At 37.6% G+C, this 24,837-nt stretch overlaps 1 protein-coding gene across 3 annotated transcripts in view; it reads left to right on the top strand.

The window, feature by feature from the left end:
* Positions 1-24,837, top strand: part of RBKS (ribokinase) — a 70,491-nt gene that overhangs the window by 21,023 nt on the left and 24,631 nt on the right. For all 3 annotated transcript variants that reach the window (XM_030499070.1, XM_030499069.1, XM_030499071.1), the window contains exons 3-6: positions 3,627-3,690; positions 6,491-6,553; positions 13,205-13,369; positions 18,229-18,320. In XM_030499070.1, the coding sequence (XP_030354930.1) occupies positions 3,627-3,690; positions 6,491-6,553; positions 13,205-13,369; positions 18,229-18,320 (384 nt within the window). The remainder of the gene's footprint in view (positions 1-3,626; positions 3,691-6,490; positions 6,554-13,204; positions 13,370-18,228; positions 18,321-24,837) is intronic.

Raw genomic sequence — 24,837 nt, 5'->3', positions numbered from 1 at the left:
AGTTCCCAACATTTATTATCCAGTACAGATGCAACAATTCCTTCTACATTCTGAAGTTCGCAGAATAAAATTGGTATTGGTACTAGAGGGATATTCTGCTGGAGTGTGGCATCCTCTTACAAGGAGTGTAATTTAGACAGAGGATGTCCTCAGCAAGAGTAGCAGTAGATGTCTCAGATCAAATGACAAGGCACTTTTCATACCTCAGAGCTTTAAAACACAAAAGAGAGCCAGTGACTATCTGGTGAGGGTTTGAGAGAGGGAGTTTTAGAATGACTTACAGTTATGACTAGAGATGCCACAGAATGCTGTGGATTTTAATGTAAAATCAAGTACTGAGTTTGAGTAGTGGAAATGCAAACAATGTTCCGCCTGGATGTCTCTGCAAGTGGCTGTGGTTACTCTGGGCCATGAATATGTATCATAGTATCAGTCTTAAACTCCTCTCCCCAGTTTGCTCAGTACAGTAGAATAACATTGATGGAATAATTGCCACTTCAAAAAGACAAAAAGACAGTTGTTCAGAGAAAAGTAAAGGATTACTGTCAGGGAACTAAAGGAAGTAAGCAAATAAATTAATTGCTCATGTTCATGCAAGAACTCTGCTGCAGTACTGAAAAATGCACAGTGGTCTTGAGAAATTCCAAAGTCCCAAATGTTTTTTTGTTTGTTTGTTGGTTTGTTTTTTTTTTTTAGTGGACATTACCAAAAAAATCAATTAAACATCCTGGATTAAGATGATGGAGGGATGTTGGTCTGAAAGACATTGCATGTGCCAAAAAAAGTTCTGGTTTACTTCTGACAAACAATTTAGAATCATCTTCACTGGACATAGATGTCACTAGCCTGATACTGCACATACTAAATTATACTTAAATCCTAGCTGCATTTGATTCCTACTTAGAAATAGGAAGAGCTGTATTACTGTGCTGTGTGGTCTTCTCTCTTTAAATGACCTGTAAGACAAATTTAAGTTGAAGTGCTGTAAGCCCTCACTTCATTGTAAGAACATAGCTAGATTCAGACACAGCCGAAAATACGATGGGTATCTTCAATTGTTTTTTCCTTTTGTATTACTGTCTTATACTAGTCTTTAGTACCTGTTTAATTCCCTAATGAAGAAAAAAGAGCATATAGAACAGATTAAACAAACAATTTTTAAGAGGTACATGATTTTATTGCAATTAATTTTCAGGTACAAATGAGTTTGATTTTCTCAGCTGCTAGAATTTTAGCTGCTATGATGCCAGCCAGGTCCCTTAGCTCCACATGGAAAACATGATGGTGAGCAGGAAAAAAACAGACTGAAAAAATACTGATGTAATTCCACTTGTTCTAATATGCAAACTATGTGACCATAATGCTTGTACAAACAGCTTGTTGTTAAGAACTCAAGAAAGAAGAAATGCCATTTCAGCACATATAGCGTTCTGTGGTCAGCAGACCAGGACATTTATTTTTTATGTTTACCCAATAGTCCATCTAGCAAGGACTGTGCAAAAGCAGAAAATATTTAAAACAATCTTACATAATTTGACATGGTCAGTAAATATGCCTTTAATCTAAAATGAGTCTGATGCCCAATACTCTGTCTTCCTTGGGGATAAAGCCTGAATGGAAAGATAAGCCCTTCAAACGCACTAGGATTAACTGGGTTGGATACTGATGAACTAACACGGAAAAAAGTTTCCAGAGGAAAAGGACCTCCATGGAGACCCCTCCAAGGGCTTCCCTCCAGCACTGAGATGTCTTGCTGTGAGCAAAAGTACCACGGCTGATCTCAGTTGTTATGACAGTTGAACAATATGGGATGCCTGTTTCTCAGTTATGTAGGACCCAGAGCTGAAGGAAGGAAGTTTCAGTTGAGCTTTTGGAAAATTGTTATGAAATATTTTGTTGCTGAAATAACTGAGCAAATTCTGAGATTTGCTGTAGAAGCTCTGTAGCAGCAAGGCAGGGAGAAGGTGATACCATCAGGCAGAATGCATTCCAGTAGCACAACTGTTAGGCTGCAGAGGTGAGCACAACTCAGGTTGAAATCGCAGATGGCTGCAGTCATCCAGCCTAAAGCAGTCAGAAGATACAGTTTCTGACAACCCGCCCTGTCTGGCAAACTGGGAGTAGTCAGAGATACAGAAATACTCTAATGTGCAAACAATGAATAACACAGTGACCCAAGTAAATGTTGGTTGGATTTTTTTTTCCATGTACTAGAGGAATGTTCTGTCTGCTTAGACTGTTTTGACCTAAATTGCTGTCCTGCTTTGGTAAAAGATCAGGACTATCCCTAATAATGCTTTAGAAAAATCCCTTTTAAAGGTTGTAGGAAATGAAAGGATGTTTAAAAACATGGTTGTGCAATAGAACATGTGGGGGAAGGATCATCCATCCATGACACTTTAAATGTTAGAATTCTGAATCTCAGGGTTTGATTGTTGTGATCACTAGCTGGTACTCAGGTCTTCTCTGAGCTTTCTAAAGAACTGAGTTCATGAATAGACAAATTTCTAACAGAAGGCAGTAGAGGCAGCTGCTTTGTGCTTTCAGTAACTCAAATACACCGTTAGCTGTTTAGTGCTGTTTTATGAGAAGATGGATCATTAGTTAGGGCTTGCCACGTAATTCCTTCATTGTCTAGACCATGACCAGGATCTTGATTTGGCTTCTAATCTGAAAGATGTTTTTTCTTCTCATGCAAAAATACTTCCTGTAGTACTGGTCAGTCTTTGATACCACTCAGATACACAACTTACTCTTGGAAGTGGGAGCACACACTATGCATGCTGAAGACATAGACTAAAAGTGGTAAATTTAAAACTATGTTGGCTTTCTAAATATATTTTAAATGTTATTTTGACATTAAGCAAGTTACACCTTTTTTTTTCTCTATATACCTCATCTTCTTTGTTCAGCTTGTGTAATGTTACCAAAAAAAAATAGTCTGAATAAACAGCAAGCAGAATTCTGTTCAACTAAAAGGATTAGTGGAGCTGAAATTAAGAGCTCTTTAACTTGCTGTTAGAAAAACAATAGAGCATAGCTTGACTCCCCAACTCAACTTAATCTGCTGTTGCTGGATAAAGCAACCAAAAAATGTTGAATTTGTAAACAGCACATTTAGTGCTGAGAATTACAGAAATCAGTGGTGCCATGTTTATCGTCACTTTTTATCCCATAAGGACAGTTTGATATTTTTCCACTGAGGAAACTTGAAGTAGAAAATTCAAAATATGAAATGCAATTAAAAAGGACACCAGAATTACCATAAATGCTTTCAATTTGAAGCTGAATAATTCAGTAGTTTTCCAGATTTTACAATCCCAAGAAAGCTTCAGTGTCAAGGGGTATTAAGAGAATAAAACTTTAATATAGCAACATGGATGTAGGGGGCAGTTTTGTAATACAGGAGGAGAAACTACAGAACACTATTCCTATTGTTTATTAATACTATTAATATATTTTTACTATTATTTATTAGTTTATTACTTGTTTGCTAATAAGGCAAAGTGCTGCAAAACAGAAAGTGTTGTATTCAGATTACATTAGAGGACTCTGTTGTGTACAGATGATCCATCTATCCTCTCACCTTTCTGTAGAGAAAACCTACCCTTTTATGTTTTGAATAGGTTGGGAAGGATTCCTTTGGCAATGATTATGTTGAAAACTTGAAGAAGAATGGTATTTCTACAGGTAAAATTTTATTTTAACGAATCCTTTTGTATGCTTTTTAAGCTTTAAAAACTGGCAGTGGAGGGTTTCTTATTTTATTGCCTTATTTGATGTGTTTTGCCATTCAGAACTATGAATAATTGTTTTGACACAACTGGCAGTAATGAACATGTATGGGTGAGAATATGGGGACTTCTCAAATCAGCTGTACCACTAAAAATAAAATGTAATGTTATTACCTCTAAATCTCAGCTGATTACATCAGTGGAAGTCACCTGAAGATATCTTGGTGTTATGCAGTTGTTTAGGCTGGCATTAATGATGATAACGCCTGGTGAGAAATTGAAAAATCCAGTCTGATTATTCATTCTCAATTTCATGTTGGGAACAGAAGGATAGAGTGGAAATGCATTTGTCAACTCAGTGCATCTCACCTCTATTTTGTGAAATGATACGTGCAGTCATTTTAGAGACTGCAGCCGACGTTTGTTAACACACAGACACACAGAAATCAGTGTTAAAAGCTTTCGGAGAAAAGGGAAAATGAAACATTCACAATATTCTAGATATCTTTGCACCTTTGTAACCCTAATTCTTTCTGTTATGTAAATGTGTTATTGTGTGCTGCTGGACTACATGATCACATTTTTGTCTGCATGACTCGTCTCCTTCAGGGTGGACAAGGATGGGCAGATGCAATCATTAAGTGGCAATTCAATATTCGGTTTATCTTTTCTGTTTAATGTTCAGCCACAAGCTTCATTTACTGCATTATTCAAATCCTGCTTTAAAGACAGAACTATCAGCATTTTGTGGGCTGTTTTATTAGGCTTATCAGTATAGCATCTAAATATTTCACCAATGTATATACAGATTTATTCATTGTGTATCTTTCAACTTACACAAGAAACCAAGCAAGGATACCATAAAAACAATGTCTGTTAGTCTACAGTCATAAATCTCTCCAAAGCATGCCTACCTCATGAATAAAGGCTTTGGTCATACAAATAAAGCTATTATAATGCATAGGACTTAATGAAAATGTGTATTCCACAAGGAACCTTAAATCTTATATTTTCTGATTTAAATGATTGATCTTGCAATCTTAACATAGATTTTTGAATAGTCTTTATAGCAGCAAAAAAAAAGTGTAGGGAAAAAAAATCAGAAATTCCATCATACTACACTTCATTGATACCTAGATAGATAACTGAAGGGTTGGAACTTTTAGGTCCAAGTTACCAATTTCTGCTAATTGAATTAAAAATATCTCAGAATGGTGTTAGATTGTCACCCTCTATGTTGATCAGCCCTGGAGGAAGATAAGATGTAGTGCTTCTGATGCTGGTCCAGGATCTCAACTTGCATTCCAAGATTTGCAGGCAAGGGTGATTCAGTGTGCACAGACATTTTTGCTTAGGACTGTCTTACTTGAGTCACTGGCTTTTCATCCTAGTTTCATTCTTGTCTAGCCTATCCCAGTTGTTATACATAAAGATACTGGGTACTGGATGAAAATCCTTACTGTAATGCCCGTTCTGCCAACTTTCATATCATGGATCCCTGTCATAATGTCTTCTTTGAATCACTTTTCTATTTCCTAACATATCATCTTACCCCTTTTTCTTTCCAATTTCAAACCGTTTCGCAGTTTTCTTTTCCTACCCTTCTTGTCTTCCACAACTTCCACAACACTCAGCTACCAGTGCTGCTCAGACCAGTTAGACCTTTACGATGTAAACTGGGCAGCTTGCAGCTCATGCTGCTTATTTTCTGCAGGAAGAGCACTGAGAGCACAGAAGACACAAGTTTTTCAATTCTAGCGTGCAGACCTAGCTCATGGTGAAAAGAAGCAAAGAAAGTTCTGCTCTGATCCTTGTAACTCTGAGCTAGATAAGGGCACCTCCAGGGCAAGTACCTGGAATACTTTAGCAAACCTGAATGAGCATGATGTTACGTGTTTTTTCAGCCTTGTTCAAAGTTGAGCAGATTTTTAAATTGGCCGCAAAAGACACATCTTAAGAAAGAAGCCAACTTCTGCTCAGCATCACGTCCATGTTCTAAAATGTTAGAATGCCAGAGCTTCTTAAACAGAAGGTCACCAGAATTTGTCTCAAATAGTAGATTTTTCTCAAACACAGGGTTGGTTTTTTATGAGAGGGAAACAACTCAACTGTTTTTGACAGTTTTCTACTACAGTTCTGCCTAAAAAACCCCTTCGCCTATTGTAGAAAGTTTCAGACCACTGGTTAATATTTGACAAATTTGCTGACAGCTGTAAACAGGTTCTTATAGTAGTAAATATGGAACAATCTTTATAACAGACAGTGCTGCCAGCCTCACTTCTAGTTAATGTAGCTGAATAATAATCCAAAGAGGAAACCTAGCCTCACCACTGCTTTTATAGCACATGTTAAAATTACTGCTGAAATGCAAATCTACACAGAATTAAATGCTGTGTTGTTTTAATATTTTTGTTTTCTCCAGCCTTGACTCTTTTGTTTCATTGGATAAAAGAAATACTTCCACGTAGGAGTAGAGTGCCTGAGAAGGCTGTATAAATAACATGCTTTCTCTAAAGCAGAGATGTAGCCAAATTAAAGAATGTTGGACTCGCATTTCTGTTTTGTGGGTGTAAATTAACACTTTTTGTTGTTGTTAGCTTCTCTGGCATTGTTGCACATGAAAGAGTAATTAGCATTTTTAAATTACTGGAGGTTATGGGTTCATTTTAGATTTAATTCAATTAAACTGCATCACATGCTATTGGTTGAAAGTAATGTATTGAACTAATGCATGCTGTAACTTTTCCCTTTCTTAGCATTTGTAGGTCAGACTGCAGATGCTGCTACTGGAACTGCTTCAATAATTGTCAACAGTGAAGGTACATATTTCTGCTCTGAATTGTCCTCTTTGTTCTGCCTCTACAGCCGTAAAAGAAACCTTTGCCTTATCACTGTTAGCTGTGGAATTATTTTTTCTACGTCTTTCGTATTTTTCATTATTTTATTCATACTTTGTGGAACTTCCTTTTATTTCAGACAATGTTGTAGGATGAGGTGCCTAAAAGTGGCAGAAATCAAACATTTAGATTAGCAGTGTGATAGCCATAATTCAATCAGCCAGCTGATCTCTCCAGTTTTACATTGGCCAGAGCATATGGTGTAGCAGAAGGTTAGAGCTCTCCTTTTCCACTACAACTTACCTAGCACTTTTACTATAAAATCATAGAATAATTTAGGTTGAAAAAGACCTTTAGGATCATTGAGTCCAACTGTTCACCTAGCACTGCCAAGTCCACCACTAAACCATGTCCCTAAGCACCACATCTACAGGTCTTTTAAATACCTCCAGGGATGGTGACTCAGCCACTTCCCTGTGTCAGCCCATTCTAATTCTTGACAACTCTTTTGCTGAAGAAATTTTTCCTAATGTGCAATCTAAACCTTCCTTCCCTGGTGCAACTTAAGGCCATTTCCATTTCCTCTTGTCCTATGAGGAAAGGGTTTCCCTCTTCAGCACAGGGTCATTATGCCCTGAATCAGGAAAAGGAGTTGTCCTTAGTATAAGTAGAAATATTTATGTTGATCTTGTAATATTACCACAATTCTTGATCCCAAGTTATATCTGCAGTGATGAATACACAGTGAAATTGCATACCTGGTTTTTCTATGTTAATTTTCCTTAGTCTATGCCTTTGCTGTCATGTTGCAGGGGAAGAAGAAAAGACAATTTGGCTTGTTTTCCTATTCTTCTTCAAGAGTGCTAAATTATCCTCTGAAAACTTTCTTTCTATCTTTTCCTCAAGCAAGTTGTGCTGTTGAGAGCTCTTAGGAGAAGTACGTGTCTGGATGAAAATGTAGAGCTCAGGACTGATAACAGTTAAGCAAACATAACAAATTAAGTGTGATTGGATGAATTAATTTGCTTTCAGTTCAGCTAAGAGGCTTCATTTGAACAGTTACCATAGTTTAGCTACGCATTGATTTAACAAGCTTTGTAACCTGATGGTAGTACATTGGGCTACAGCTCAAAGTGGGAAAGGAAACATGACTGTTCACTCCGGGAGCAGACCTGGGAAGGAACTGTGACTAAAAGCAAGTCTACACAGGAACATTCGGAAAATTAGGCAAATTAGTTGGAGATGTCAGTTTTATTTTCTGTAAGTAAGATTAATAAAAGCCTTGCGTGACAGCTCTAATTCAGAAATAAAGTAGCTCTAATGCATGGAGTAAACTGGATACCTGTCTCTTATTTCCACCCTCTTCTCTTGGTTTACATCACCAGATAAATTACCACAGCCACTCTTAAGAAGGTCTCTCTTATCCCACATACAGTCACTACTCTTCCATTGTAAAAAGTTACACCACCCTGAACCTCGCTGAGGGCTAAGGAACAAAACCATCTTGTGGATGTAAAACCTTTATAAACATCAGGAATGGAAACCGATTGTTCAGTGGCACAAAGTCCACAGTAGGCTATCTTACATGTTAGTGTCAGTGTAAAGGGTCTGTGATAGTCTTGCGATTCACGTAGTAAGATGAATAATGCACAATGTCATGTATTTTCTTTGAGAAACTGAAAAATCCTTAATTAAGTTACCACTGGCCTCAGATTTCATTTAGAATCTAGTAGAGGATCAAACCTGGTCAGAACTATGCTATAAAGCAAACAGATGCACAGAATTGGTAATGGTTCTGGTTGTAACTTCTCTCTAAAACCATCTGCCGCTTGAATTGCGTAAATTGCAATAAAATAGCAATACTTATGTGCTTTGCTGTTGCAAGAGACACCTTCCCCCTCCCCCCCCCCCCCCCCCCCCCCCCCCCCCAGTAGAAGCCTGGCTGATTTGACTTAAACAGGTTTTACAGCACTTTTCGGAGGGCTTGTCTGCGCATGCATGCTTTACCGCAGTAGTTGTGCTGGCATAGCTGAAACACCACAGTATTCAATGCACTGATGTAAAGTAGTTTGTGCTAGTTCAAATTATACCTAAAAGGGAAACATTTGAAGTTGGGGATGGGGATCATGTTTTGTGTTAAGCCAAGGAAGGACAAATAAAAACCATAGGTATCATCTCTTTAAATCGCCAAGTTTTAATTGCTGTATTTTCACACACCCAACCTGCACTTACAGCTTACCAGTTCTTTACAAGTACCGATACTTGAGAAAAATACCAGCTCCAATCAACTGAGTAAAATCACAGGCAGAAGTAGGAGAGATACTCAAGTAGAGGGAGCAGACTATGATGGATGAGTGAATGCAGAGGAAAAGAAAGCTGTAGAGAGCAGAGCTGGACGCTCTGAAATAGACTTTCCCTGATGTTAGCTGCATCTGTCTAGCCAGTGCTGCTGAATTTCTGGGAAGTTTTTTATTGGTTACACAGCTATAACTCACCCGTTATTGTAATTGACAAAGTACTAAAAATTTGACAGTTATCAGGCACGTTTGATATTCTCAAAGTTGTGTTATATTCTGGGACCAATAGTTTAAACTGGTCTGACAACCTCAATGTTCATAGCAAAAGTTAAATGGAGGGACAACAGAGATTGGCAGGTCATGATTAAAGTGTTCTTGATTATTGCAAGTTAGAACTTAGAGCTCACCTACACAGAACACTGTGAGAGAACCCTCACTTGAGATAGGCATTATGCTGACTTTACAATAAAGTTATTAATGATTCGTGAACGGTAAATAGGCACTATTTTGTAGGTGAGTGTACCTTCAATACCAAAGCACTACTAGTATAAAACCATTCAAAATATATATTTAGATAAGGCTAAATAAACAAGGCAAAGTTAGAATACATATGACAGCTTGTTTGAATTATACTTTCCAAAAAGAAATCTATCTTTGTTTTGAACCTTCAGGGTTATGAAGAAATGTCACCTGATTTTTTATAGAATAAGTATGTATTGACGTTCCTCATGAACTTAAATGTTTTGTGTACAAGACTACACAATGCTTCTACCAAGTAATTACATAGAAATTGCAATACCATGACACTCCCAAAACTTGCCCTCATATTCATGAACTGTGTGATTTGGCAGCAAATGTTTTTCATGTAACCTTATTTTCTGGTCACAAATATCACCTTTATTTATTAATTTATTATTATGCAGAAGCTCCACAGCTATTGTTATAATTACATTGTTTGAGAGTTTGGGGAGTTCTAAGCACTACTCATGGCTTTTAGCTCGCCATCCGTTTTGAAAAGTGATGGTTATTGCACTGTGTTGTATATGGTGTGCCTTTGATTTTTCCGCTGGCACCTCTCATCTGGTGACATCTATAAAATGGCACTTGGAAAACAAATCTAGCTTGACTTACCCACCTTTCTAAGAAGTGGGTAAGTCTCTTCTAAACTAACAGGTTTAGAAGCCCAACTGAGGACAGCATTCACACTGTTTAAAGTATTGATTGGACCCAATCCCCATCTGGCGTAAGCTTCCACAAGCTTATCAGCTTCATTTAACTGTTCTAGCTTATACCAACTGTGAATGTGGCCCTTAATATTCTAGCTGACGTCTGCAAAACTTAACATTATATAGATGCTCCCATTAAAAGTGCGAATTTTTAGTCTAAGTGAAGATCTTTTAGAATTAATGGTAATGCAGTAAGTGTATTTTTCTCATTCTTAGTGTGGGTAACATTTAACCTCGCTTGAGCTGTTTCAAAATTAGGTGTATGGCTTAAGGCTTCCCCTGGAGTTAACAGAGGTACATAGGCATTTCTGGACAACAGTTTATCTCCTCATAAAACACATATCTGAGATATGTAAGATTATAAAAACTCTGAAAATATTTGTCTCTCCTCCCTGTTGAAGGAACTTAGAAAACTGTTTTTTAGAAATCAGCTTTCTTAGAATTTCCTAGAATGTAGGATTTTTCTTTTAAACTTTAAAAATTAGTCAATGTTGGACAAGATGAATCCCACCCCTCTTTGCCATCTGTCTTTAACTCAGTTGTCCCTGGTGCCAATTTCCCATCTGATTTCCCTGGCAAGAAGTAATTGCTTTCAACAAAATGGTTGCTGGTAATACAAAATTCTGGTATTAATTATGAGTGCATGGGTCCAGATTCTGCTTTCATGCATGCTGGTGTAAGCTTGTGGTGAGTGCTGTCATTCACAGCTAGTGTGGTATATGTAGCTAAGAACAGAATGTGGGTACTTCCCTCCAGCTTGGGTGAAGCCCATCCGGACTGTTGTACCGCAGTAGGTGCTGCACTTCCCTGGCAGGTTTAAGTCTCTGAAGCAGACTTTAAGTCTCTGACCTTTTGTAGTTGCAAAGAAAAGCTTCTGACTGTGATCCAGTGCAGCATGGTCTACCTTGAATTTGCACATATGTGTTTAAGCAAACAGCCTTCTTATTGCTTTGGGCCATTAGCGCTAAAGTCTAATAATAATATACATGTCAGTACAGCTAAATAGTTCAGCAAGATAATGCAGCAAGACATGTGGATAGAGTCTGAGATTCTAGGTAGCACAGAGTCCAGGCAGAAATGAAATGTGGTTTTGTTCCACTGATTCCCTGCCTTTTACTGTTTGCACTGCTGCACCCTATAAGCTTTCAAAATAAGGTGCAACTTGCCTTTGAATGTTCCCTTAACAGGGTTCAGATATCTTTGGTAGCATTTACTTGTTGCAGAAGGCTTTTTCTTCTTTCTTTTTCTTTTTTCTTTTTTTTTATCCGAGATGCCCATCATTGTCTGTTGAAAAGCAGGGCGTTGGCTTTAAATGCTGAGGTTTTGCTTTTCATATGCAGCTGTTCTGTACCAAACCATTGACAGCAGAATTGCTTTGGAAAGCTTGGGCCCCTCCCTCTGAGATCACTATATTATTCTTTCCATTGTCCTGCTTTCTTTTCAGAACATATTTACAGAGACAAGCTTTGCACATTTCTGATTCAAAGGACTTTGAAGTTGCATTCAACAAAAATAATGTATTTAAAAACATAAATATTTATTTACAGAGTAATTCAGTTCATTACAGAATTGGTAGTCTTTAGTGATTGGCAGTCCTTAAAGGAATCTTCAGCGGGGGCGGGCTGAGCCTGTAAATCAAGGAACAACTGACTTATTGAATTTAATACCTGAGTGATTAATAATAAATTTTAATTTGAAGGCTCTTATGCCTGAAGGTCTCTGGGTGTTGTAACAGAGATTAAAAAAAAGAATGAAAGAAAGGAACTGCAATAAAAGAAGGCAACTTGCATGTCTGAAGAAAAACAAAAGAATATTTGGAACCTACGTAAATGACCCTCCTCACCTAACCGTAAAACAAACTAGGAGAATTAAAAGGGTCTTAGACAAGCTTTGAGATACTGCCATGCTTCCACACCTGTAGCTTTGCTTAGACCATTCTACTGACAAGCTCTAAGTGCAGCAGAATGTGTCACCCACCTTCTTTACTCACTCCTGATAAAGCTTTCCTTAGACACAGGCATTACCTTTCTGGGGTTTTGTGACTAGCTGATTCTGGTTTTCATGATGGTTAGGGGCCCTGATGTGAAGTGTCACAGGTAAATGGGGCAAGCCTGCTGCTCTGAAATCTAAAGAACGTGCATAATTTTCATAGCTGTGGGAAATATAGTCTTCTGTTCCCAGCTGATGGGAAAATTTAAAATTTTTATGGCATTTTTGGCATATGAACTCAATAATCACATTGATGCTTTTCCAAGTGCTACTGGCATATTTTAGGAGAATGCAAATTACCCCATCACTTGTGTCCCCTGCCCTCCTGGTGCTCGGTATTGATGAGGTGTGTAAAATGCGATAGGGCAGCTATGTGCACAAGAAGTAATAGCTTCATTCTATTTTCTTGAGGAGGAAAATGAAGCTGGCTTGAATAAGAAAGAACTTGGGGGCTATTTTTCAAACACAAAGTGATGCTGACAAACTGTTGACTGAAAGGGGGAGACAAAACAAGACCAGGTTGGCCAGGGCTTTGAGCAACCTGGTCTAGTAGAAGGTGTCCCTGCCCATGGCAGGGGGTTGGAACTAGATGATCTTTAATGTCCCTTCAAACCCAAAGCATTCTATGATTCTATGAAATATCAGCCTTAGTGTATGTCCCCCATCTCCACTGTGACTAGTACAGTGTGTCTTTAGAGTTCATAGAAAACACCAAAATGAGGCTGGGGAAAGCTCGTATGTGACTTTTCCCAATGGAATATATACAGCATTTGTTGTGTGGTGTGGTGTTCATTAGTCTGCCAATCTTTTTTATTTTCTTCTGAAATCTTCAGTTATTTCATAGAATCATAGAATACCAGGTTGGAAGGGACCTCAAGGATCATCTGGTCCAGCATTTCTTTGCAAAAACTCAGTCTAGACAAGATGGCCCAGCACACTGCCCAGCTGAGTCTTAAAAGTATCCAACACTTGAAGATGTCAGCAATGCATACATTTTTAATGGGGATTTTTTGGAAAGCAAATTGAAACACTCATCTGAAACGTATTGTAGAAAAGCAGGGAATCGTTTTACATACTTTATTGCAAATGTTAATGTAAAAAATACAATATCTTCTCTTTAGGACAGAATGTTATTGTCATAGTCCCAGGAGCCAACCTGCTTTTCAATTTTGAAGACCTGAAGAGGGCTTCTGATGTCATCTGTAAAGCCAAAGTGGTTGTTTGCCAACTAGAAATAACCCCTGCTGTTTCTCTTGAAGCTCTGAAAATGGCACGTGCCAATGGAGGTAATTTAACATAAGCCATTCTGTCTCCCCCATTTGTGCGGCAGGAAAAATATTCTTTATTGTGCTTTCTAAATAAAAATCTCGTGGTCTATCCTGGTTTCTGCCATATTAGTTTTATTTAGAAATGAAACAATAGCCAACAAATACATGCTACACCAATAAAAACTGAATTCAGTTTTTAAACTTTGCAGTATTTACCTTGCATGACAAATCAACCCATACCCTTATAATCAACCTGTATATGTCTGGTGTTGCTTTTCCTCTGATTTTCATGCTGTGACTAAATACAGTATAATGTTGTTTGGTCAGGAACTATTGGCCTGACTCTGGTATTATTCCAGAACAGAACAAGGATAATGAATGCAAGTCAGTAAAGTTCCACACACAATAAAGTGAATGAAATGACCTCAAAAACAGACTTATGTCCTTGTTCTCCCAGCATAGCAGTAGGGATGGCTGTGGTTTTCTGTATAGAAGTTAACATCTTTAAAGTGAAAAAAAATGCTTTTTCTTCTTAACCAAAATTCTTAGAGTGTGACTTGGCATGTTGCCATTGAATAAATGCAGTCATGGTCTTTCAAATCATTAATAAATTTTTACTGAGCTGTACTTTTAAATGTAGGTGCTTGTTCCTTCAGTGTAGTATATACGTAGATAAAAACTGACATTTTGTTTGAACAGGATGGTTCACTACCAACATGATGGGTTTTTTGTTTAAGTGCCTGTAATGCTTTCAGTTACTCAAGCACAATTACCACAGTGTTTGAACACTAAGTAAATAATTATGCTAGTGAGACATCTGTATGAGCTGAAGAGTATATTGTTCATGTCTATCCAGAAGATAAAACTGGGAGGAGATAGAGATATGGGTCAGAGATGGAACTAGATGTGAGGCTGGAGAAGAGTGGCTCTGGAACTGAGGTGGTAATAGTCATAAACTCTGTAAACAGAACTGTGCATGGGGAAAAATTATTTTGACTTCTGTTTGAAATGTCAAAGCTGGGTTCATGCAAATCTAAATAAAAACTTCAAAAAACTGAGTAGCATCTGGAATGCTTAAAATATAGGGGGGGAACACAGCTTACTATGTTTTTTCATTATGTTTTATGAAAATGGATAAAAGCATTCTTAACCTAGTGGTTAATGGACTATAGTTGAGTCATGAGTCAATATTCATGACTTATTTTGTCTACTTCTAACTCTATGCATAGTTCTGGTAAGATGCTTCGCGCTTTTGTCACCCTCATATGGCAAAATGCCAGCCTGTGACAGAAGAAAAGAGAGGATTTTTTGAAGGCAATTAAAACAAAAAAATCCAAACCTGGTACATGGAACAGACATGCAAGCATTTAGCAGCTGTAGACAGCAGAATATATTGAGAAAAGATAGTAGTTAACTGACGGCCAGCTATAGTTCTGCGCTGTCAGTCTGCTACCATTGTGCGGCTCTTGTGTCCTGAAAGCTTTGGTTGCTTCTGCTTTAAAGCAATAGGCTACACATGTTCAAATGTCATGTGCAGTCAAATCTAAGTAAACAGCTGAGTTTGTAGCACTGTAAAAATCTATCCTTAGCCAACTGTAAATTGTTCCTGCAATTTTCCTTCTTTTAGCCTGCAATATCCTCATGTATAATGCAGTACTGCATCTTAAGATGTGCACTAGCCTATTTTTGTTTAAAACAGATGCATGCCCAGATGCCTCAAACCTCTGTTTCAAGGGGTTTTTTGCTAATTTTTCTTCATTCTTACTGAAAGAAATAAACAGTAAGACGGAGAAAGAATGTGGACACACAGGCAAGAACCCTTGGCTTCTGTTCAGCATCACCTGGATCTGTAAGCTAGAGAGGGACATCTCATGTTCTGATATCCTCTCATTGTGGCATTGATTATTAAAGACATAGACACAATCTAGGAAGGAAAGGAAAAAGGAAAGGAAAAAGGAAAGGAAAGGAAAAAGGAAAGGAAAGGAGAAAGGAAAAGAAAATAAATTAAAGGAAAATAGAAGAAAGGAAAAAGGAAAGAAAAGAGAAAGGAAAGGAGAAAAGAAAGGAAAGGGAAGGAAAGGAAAGGCAAGGGGAGGAAAAAGGAAAGGAAAGGAAAGGTTATTTGTGAATAACGATATGAAGTGGGTATAAATTGTACTGGAAATCTGACAGGAAAATTCTAGGTCTTTAATGGCCACATGTTGTGAAGCTGCTGCTGCTTCCAAGAGGGGAACCACTTCATTGATGGGCAAAATGTTACTGTATAGCAAAGTCTGTAAAGCAGTTTTGGGGCTTCTGTAAGGAAAGAGTCCATAAAAGGTGACTGATAATGTCCAGCCTATTAATACTGTAGTGAAGAATGGGCTGGAAGCAACCTCAGTTATTAAGGTTCTGTGTCACCTGCAAGTAAAGGATCTATTTTTCAGGTGCTTCAACGTTTTAATCTCGGGCTGCAATTTTTCAGATCAGTTGTTTGTCTGTGGTTAAACTCCTTGTCATTTCCGCCAAAGCATAGCGGCTAAAAGGGCTACCCGCCTTTTAAGTTATGAATACTGCCTACCTTAAAATTTACCTAAGACTTGATAGAAAAGGAGCTTTCTTTCAAGGAAAAGCCTTCACAATAGTATGGAAATCTGCATAATTTGTACTGTATCATCTGCCTTTGGGAAATAACTACTTTTCACATAGACTTGTTAGAGCTTCACAGCTAGCTGCCCATGAGAGTCTGTCCATGCAAGCAGTTGTCCCTTTGGGCAGCATGACTTTCAGTGTAGTTCCTGAATCTGGTTTTAGGTAACTTCTTTGTACTATTGAAGATCTCTTGCAGGCCCATGAAGTGCAGAGCAGGAGCTTGCTTGATTTGAATACAGAAGAGAGAAAGCTGGACGGGAATGCTGGGGACGAAGAGTAGATTTCAGACAAAGAGAAGTGTAGGAGGGATTTGCTTGATTTTGGGGGTGGCAGAGGAAGAAGGAAGAGAGAAATTGAAAGGGGAACAAAATTGGAATAGATAATAGGATTTGTTGAATTTGAATAAAGATTGGAATATGGAGATAGGGAGTAGGCTGTGGGTACTGGAAGTGGCAAAAAGAAAGCATAGGAGAAGGGGCATAAAGAGATATAATGGGATAGAAGTTGAGTGAAAAAGGTTACTATTGCATAGTGCTTATATAAGGAGGCATAAAGAATGGAAACTGGGTGAAGAGAATGGATTCTTGGCAAAGTGAGAGACAGAATTGGGCAAAAAACATTTCAGTGTTCCTCAGGGAGACTGAACAGATTACCCTGTTCACAAGCCATGCTCTTCTTCACATCCTGAAAGAGAATCTTATGGTTCCTCTATCTCCCCCCAGCTCAGCAGATATTAAATACGGGAGCAAACTAATAATAATGTATTACACACTATTCATGATGCATCTGTATTACTTAAAACCCAAGTTGGAACACTTCCAGTGCTGCTCCTGAACCATGTATACGTTGGTATGATATCACATGACAGAGTTTGTTTTCCAGTATGTGGTGTTTGTTTGTTTTATGTAGGAAAGTAAACCCTAAAGATTTGTGTCTTAAAAAAGTTTATTAGGGTTGCAATTCAGAAAATAGGAAATGCAAGAGTTAAGGTTGCATATGAAACTTTAATTTGTCTCCTTTCTGTATATGTATTATGTTGCAGTCTTTAATTATGTGATCACATGCTGTTTTTCAGTGGTATGTGATCATATAATTAAAGAGTTTATTATAATACATACTGTATTGTAATAATATAAGGGAGCCAAATTAAAATTTCATTGGAAATCCTAATCCTTGCATTTTCTGACTTCTGAGTAAATATCTTTGTCGCTTTAATACTCTTTTTAACAAGGCAGGTAGAGAAGCATGATAAAGTTGTGCAGTCAAAGGCTAAAACTTTCAGAATGTTAATCAAAAAGGTCATCTTCTAAAGTCATCAGTACTCAGGTTTCACAAGTCTCTGTGCATCTTTCTTTTCTAGGGCATTAACTGGGATTCTGAATAGTCTGAATATTATGTGCTGTAGCATAGGGTCTAAAACTTGTTCTGAAAACAGGCATCCAATTTGGAAGATCTGATTACTTACTATAAGGAATATTTCTCAAGTAAGAGAATGTGCGTTATATAAAAATGGTGGCCTTGTGGCTAAGACACAGAAGTATTAACCATGAAATTGGCAAAGTGAGAAACCAAGTCTACAGATTTCCTGTGCTAGTAGTGAGTAAGTCACTGTCCTCATGACAAACCTTTTCTGCTGTTACACAGGGCCTTAGGCTACAGTTTAAAGTTAGGTTAACATATTCTACCATGTGTTAAGTTTAGGTCTAGCTCTGCCAGATAGCATATTAAAAACACACAGTGCCTTGTCTACACTACAGTTTTATAATGTGGCAGTTTGAACAAGTTAGGTTACACATTCAGAAGCACGTTTAACTCCTTGTCTGGACATGCCCTTCGTTACTCCATACCCCTCTTGCTTCATGTACAGAATGCAGATAACAACACTGAAAAAAATTTAGAACTAAACTTACTAAAATCCTGGAAGAAGCATCATCAGTTAAACAAATTGCATTGCTGGCTAATGCTTGTCCCCCTTTTTTATTTAGTAATTTCTTAGTTATTTTTTCTGTTACTTTTCTGTCATGTTCCCATCATGACAGGTGCCTGCACATAAATCAGAAGGAACTTTAATAAAGTAAACAAAACTTCTAGCAGTTCTATAAAACGAGGATACAGAAACCGAGAGCCATTTGTATGTTAATAATAAACATTGGGGGCTGTGAATTAAACACAGGGGTGTTTCAGGTGATGGTTTATGAATCTAAGTCACTAGAGATTTAGACTTTTTCTTTTTTTTTTCTTTTCAGTAAAGACTTTATTTAATCCAGCTCCAGCCCTTGCTGACCTAGATCCACAATTTTATACCCATTCTGATATCTTCTGCTGCAATGAAACTGAGGTAATGGTCATATGTCATGTTAAAGAAGGAGCCTTGAGCAGTAAAATTTCAGAGGGATACTCCTCTCATAAATGCAGCATAGGAAGCAGGAAAACTGCTCCTCTCACATAGAACTTAGGAGGTGACAAGTTTGCTTTCTGACTTAAAAAGCAAAGAGGAGTATTCAAGAATATCTTTAGATTGCGCTCGAATTAATTGTTTTCACTGGGAAAGTTGCGTCCAGCCTTCCTTACAAGAAGACGAGTAAAATAAATCCATAAAAGGACACTTTTAAAGTGTTTTCACTGAGTGGTAAATATTTAGATAGATCCTTGTCCTTGTCTGTGGTCCCTTGATATGATTAGCAGGAATGTGCTAGCCATAGTGTTCTGACAGTTTTAAACTCACTTGCCAGGAGGTGATGCACACATGCTGCACTTGATGGCAAATAGGAGCTTCATGTGCCTTTTCCTGTCAGATCTGTTTTCAGTGAATCTGTTTCTCTGGCCCTTCAACTGTGTTTTCCTTTTTCCTTTTTTTTTTTCCTCCTTTCCCCCTCTTTTCTAATTCAAGTGTGTTATTTCTCCGAAAGGAAATTATTTTTGTCACAAGAGACAAATTAAGCTCATCTCATAAGGCCTTTGTTTAAATTTCCTATTTATTAACATTATGCATGCTGTGTTCCTTCCCCTCACCCTCCCTTTATATAAACAAGAATGTGGGAGAAGTAACCTAGTGGATAGAAGCCATGCCTTGATCATAGTTAAAGTTATCTCCAGCAAACATGGTTTCTGAATGAACATGTTACCTTGTTCATTGTGGAGATGAGGGGCAAGAGCTAAGAGAAAAGCTTGGTCGTGCTTACTTGCAGGTTTGTTTGTCTGATGGCCATGTCTGTCAGAGTAAGTTCTTCAAGACTCAATTACCCTCTTCTGAAAGTTCTTTTAAAACAGTATCAGAAGTTCTCAGTTCACAAGTCAAGCATCTTAGTGTCAGTCAAAGTAACCCAAATGAGCATCTGAATTTTGTTCTGGGATGTTTCAGTATGTGCCTGCCCAGTTCAGACAGCCCAGAGCATTCAGGAATTAGCAAAACAGCAATGTGGGAGATGGATGCCACAGCTTCTCAGGTCTCTGGAAGACAAAGTTCCCAGTGTAACTGGCAGTGGTAGCATTTGTGGCTCAGACCAACAGCTATCAGGACTCAATTAGATGTAATGAAGAGAATGCTGAGGCAAAGTATTTATTCTTGTTCAGAGGACTTGCGGGACACCCATATGGTGTTTTCTTCATGCTTTCAGAAAACACTTATGCCTGGACTATGCCCCTGGATTAGCTATACAGTGCAACAGCGCACATTTTGGGCTCAGAACACCCATAGTCTCCCACCAGTTTAGTAAATGTCATTCGTTGTTTGCTTTTTTCATAATGTCACTAGTTACTTTTTTCTTTCCCCTGCGAAAACTTATCCCCCATATGTTAGAAACAAAACTTTGTTTTCCATTACTTGTCTATTCCCGGCTTTTTTCTTATTGCTCTTTGCAACACACATGTTAAAGTTTTCCCTTTGTTATACTTTATTGCTAGAGGACAGTCTTGAAAGAGACATTCTTTGAGTTTAGCTTGCTGGAGCCAGAGTGTATTATTATTACGACCACATGGAGAAAAGAAAATTACTTCTATTTGGAGAACAAGAAATACAGGTGTATAATTATAATAGATCCCTGCTCACTCATCTGCCTTTCCTGCAGAGCTGGGGGTACAGTTTGCATTCTTTTCTGCTATTTTCTTTTAAAAAGTAATTAACATTTGAAGATAGCTGGGATCACTGTAGGCACAGTCAGGCATAGAAATACACTCTACTGTTGAGGAGGCTTCTTCGGAATGTATGGAAATGGTAGACCTGGAAGTTCCTGCCAGCCATATGGGAGCACTGATCCAATGTGGGACTCCTACAGCATATTCTGAGAACAAGAATGGCACATAAATACCTTTGCTTTTAACAATAACATTTTCATACTTCACAATGAAATCAATTACATTAGCACAACTGTAGTAATCAATTATGTTTGATTTCATCGTCTCTGTGCATCTGATTTGTTATTGAATTGATTTTCAGGGATGAACTATTGCCATTGTTCCTTTCTTTTTGCTGAGAAAAGAGGAAGAATGAAGCATTTGTTTTTCTTATGTCACAAGTTTGAAAGTTGGGGCTTTAGTAATTGTTATATATTCATATGCCATCTGTTTTCTGTTTTCTTTCATGACTTTCTTTAATTTCAGATCCCTGTAATATATGCACTTGAGAAGTTTGATATAGAGATAAATGTTTACATACTCAAATAAAGGTTACTAGTCACATCTCTGTATGGCACTTAAAAGCAATAAGTTAATTCTGCACATCTTAAAGATAGTTCTAATTGTTAAAACTTTTTCCATTCAATGAACTACATATGCATTTCATTCATCTTCTTACATCAGGAAGAACCCAGGACTTTGATGATCCAGAATATATACTGGGAAAAGATCTTTTTATACATATTTTTTAAATTCTCTCAGTACTTACTAGCAGTTACAGTCAGAAAGGAGCAATTGGGTAAGATGGACCTTTGCTCTGAGCTACTATGGCCATTCTTATTTTATGGATTTTTTTTTAGTCATTATTCTCTATGGTCAAATTTATTGAACGTGCAGCTTACAACTGCCTTCCTGAGATGTTCTGTTCCAGCTCCATTGCCTCTTCTACTTGGTATTTCTAAGTTTCAAATAACTTCCTTCTAGCCAAAGTCCTATTTATGTTCCAGCCTTACCCCCTTTTGGCATCTTTTATTTTTGAGGGGGAATTTTTAGGTACTACAAGGGAAAAAATAGCACTTCTGCTTTATCATTACTAGATCTTCTAAATAGTTAATAAGTCATCTTGGATTTAAAGATGAGCATTCCACTTCAACTGCTTCTAAAACACTCTTTTAAACACAGACATATATGCTACGAGTAGATTAAATTTATGCTGTTGGTTTTGGGGGCTTTTTTTTATTACTTGGTTTGGCTTAATCACTAAATTTACAAGTATTTATCACACAATTTTACCAAAATGTCTTTTTTTGGACACCAAAAAATACCAAGAAATACCTTTAAATGATAAAATCCTGTGGTTTGTGGATATTATGTGCATATGTTTGTAACAGGAGATCATGTTAGCTGGAGAACAGAATGCTAGCCATTTAGCTAGATATCTCATACATTATGTGGAGTGTTTGCATTGTTAAAGATGGGAAAAATGGGGTTGTCCTTGTGATTAGCTGAATTATTATTGTATAAGAAGTTACTGTTATTTACTGCCATAAAGGTCAGGAGGTTTGATCTGCAATGCATTTGTCACAGAATAAAGGTTTCAAAATATCAGCTATAGTCTCAGACAGCCATGGGATGTTGGGTCCCAAGCATACGAGCACCACATACAACTCTGCACTTTATACTCCATCCTTCGTTAAATGCTTTAGGATTTAATGAAATCACATGCAGCATCTGGTATAACAGCACAGCTTGTTCTTATGGATTTATGTGCTAGAGAGAAACAAACAAAATTATACTATCAGTGAATTATCTACCATTAGTTTGTCTAGAAGGCTCTTCACAAGCTGTTCTTTTCACTCTTGCTTGTTGCAATAATAACTTTTTTTTTATGTCTGACATTACTTTCTTTTTATGTGGTTCGTGAACAGCAAAACTCAGAACAAATCTTGCAAGGTTATCAGTTCTTTCTTTGCTTAGCCTGTAGTTCAGTTTTATCTTTTCCCAGGAAGATCAAACTTGTTGAGACTAGTTTGTTAATTCCCAGATGTAGCACAGCCTAATCCCTGAGGTTTGTGCAGGAATGTGCTAGTTCTCAATTCCCTTAATTCTTCTAATGAAAAATAAATGTATCCAATGTCACTTTAGTGAAAACCAATGGTTGTTCTTTTCAGTCATCCACAAATGTTGAGAAACAGACAACCCTCTACAAGATGAGCTCTTTGAAATACTTACAATTTTTTCCCCACGTATTTGTCTGCTGCCTTGGTGCAGTATGGCTCTAGGCAGAACCACAATGTCAATACAGTTCATGTGTTGTTTTTCTTCTTTAGTGTGTGCGTGCAGTTACACAGCCCTGCAGGTTAGGAACCAAAATATATTGCACATCAGCAATTTCAGTTTGGTCCGAAACATTTTGAAGAACATCTGCTTCTCCATTCAAAGAATACTGAGGAGCCCTTCAGGAGAAGGAAAACTCCTAAATGGTTACAACAAGTGATTTAGTTTGTTAAGCTATTTTTAATGCAAAACTGGGAACCGCTTTCTCCCTATTGTAAAATGGGTATCAGACTTCTGATCTAAATAAGAAAGGCCTAGCAAAGATGTAATTAAATGCTAGCAGACTACTTTGGGGCTTCAGTGGTAGAAAGCAGTACAACTGAATGTAAGTTAATGGCTAATTTTGTTAAAGAAATATGCAAGGTGTATAAAAAATAGTATGTAAAAATAGGTACCATGCTACTGTTTCCTTTTAAGTGTTGTTATTACTAGAGGCTAGATAATTTTTGGAAGAAATATTAATAATGGAGATTCGTGGTAGTATGTCCACAATCAAGAGACAGTATTAACTTTTACAGGACTCAGAGACTATCAAGTTCATAAAACTATTTTAGAGTCATGGATTAGGACATTGAAGATACTGCTTATTAATATAGAGACAGTAATCCTAGGGATAGTCTTTCTTAAGAAAAATAATTGATATGTCTAGTAGTCAAAACAAAAATAGGTCCTTTAGAATTAAAATATTTCAGAATGTCTCTTGAATTTGCCTTTTCTGTTTCAAGTAATGGAAGGCTACTGTTACACCATAGAGTAGAAGTTGCGAGCAATTCACAGTATATTTTAATTCCAACTTTGTTCTAAACCTCGTTTTATCAGTTGCTGGAAACTATGAAATTTCCCATATTTAGTCTAAAATAAAAGATGTTACGGAGGGGATGGGAGGGAATAGCTTCAAGCCAATTCATTTCAATCAGTTTTTAATTATTCTAGCACGATAAGTATTTCTGCCTGTATGTATGTAAAAATTTTATAATTTGAAACAACTGGAACTAGCTTGGCTTGTGGCCTGATCTTGCAATTGCTTTTACACCAGATCTATCTCACTGCTTCTTTGGGACTGTTCACATGTGTTAGAATTAACGAGATTGAGTTCTTGTTCTGTCATTCTCAAAGATGTCTTCTAAGGTACAAGCCAAGTTCATAGCCAACTGGCTTACTGTGTTTAAATATTTTAAATTAAAAATATTTTAAGTTATCATATGTAGTTTGAGATGGGTTAGCCTTAAAACTGGCACCATTTCTGTATTATTATTTATTATTTCTGTTCCAGCAGTACCTGGCAGCATTTGCAAAGTTGTTATTGTGCGAGGTGCACGGAAAGCAGTCCAAGTGATAGACTGCTCCCCAAAGAATTAACACTTCTTGTTATTTCACAAGTTTATATTTGCTGAGGATCATAGAAGCTGGGAACAGACTTCTGGAGGGCTGTAGTCCAACACCCTGGTGAAGCATGGCCAGTTTAGGTCAGATTGCTCAGGTCCAGTCAAGTTTTGAATCTCCGAGGATGGAGATTGCATGACCTCTGGGCACCTGTTCCAATGCTTCATCACCCTTGCGGTGAGAAAGCTTGTCCTAATACTGGAATTTCCCATGTTCCAGCTTGTGCCTGTTGTCTCTAGCCCTATTCCTTCAAGAAGACTCTGACTTCATTTTCTCGATATCCACCCATTAAATTGCTGTAGACAGCAATTAGATCTCCCCTTAGCCTTGTGTTCTTAAGGCTGAACAAGCCCACTTCTCCCAGCCTCTTCTTGTATGTTCTGGTCTTTACCCCTCTGAGTATCTTGATGGCCTTCCATTGTAGTATACTGTAGTATGTATGCATATACCATGGTCTTGCAATGCCAAGCAGAGGATCCAGATCATCTCCCTGAAAGTGGCCATGTAAGCCATAGGCTGCCCCAAACACACCACAGCAAAGGTTCATATCACAGTTTCGTTCTCACTTGTAGCCAGGGTAAAACTAGTACTGCTGTTGAAAGAAGTTAATTGTTTTGGATTGGCTTTTTGGGGTAGTATGGGATTGGGGTGGCATTAATTTTGACACAGATCTGCCTTGCAATCCGGTTTGTTTCCTGGCCACACAAATGGCTGTGCTGGCACAGGAGAATGGACCATGTGGGCAGGAGTGGAAGGGAAAAAGTAGGACCATTATTTGCTGTAGCAGTGCTGGTTTGTGTTCACTTACTGTGACTAGACTACAGTCTAAAGAGGCATGAGAGTTAACTAAGATTAGTGAGGATTATGGCCAAGAACCTTCATATCAGTTAAATGAAAAGCTTCAGTTAAATTTCTCTTCCACCTTTTGTAAACAAAATTAAGAAAATTCTGTGTAGATTATTTATATAATACCCATCACAGGTTTATTCTGACGGCAGTTTTGTGGAATGTCCTCTTCCTTT

The sequence above is a fragment of the Strigops habroptila genome, chromosome 10 (assembly GCF_004027225.2).
Source record: "Strigops habroptila isolate Jane chromosome 10, bStrHab1.2.pri, whole genome shotgun sequence".
NCBI classification, from domain to species: domain Eukaryota; kingdom Metazoa; phylum Chordata; class Aves; order Psittaciformes; family Psittacidae; genus Strigops; species Strigops habroptila.
Note: the sequence above shows the minus strand (reverse complement) of the source record. Positions and strands in the feature narration are given on the sequence as shown.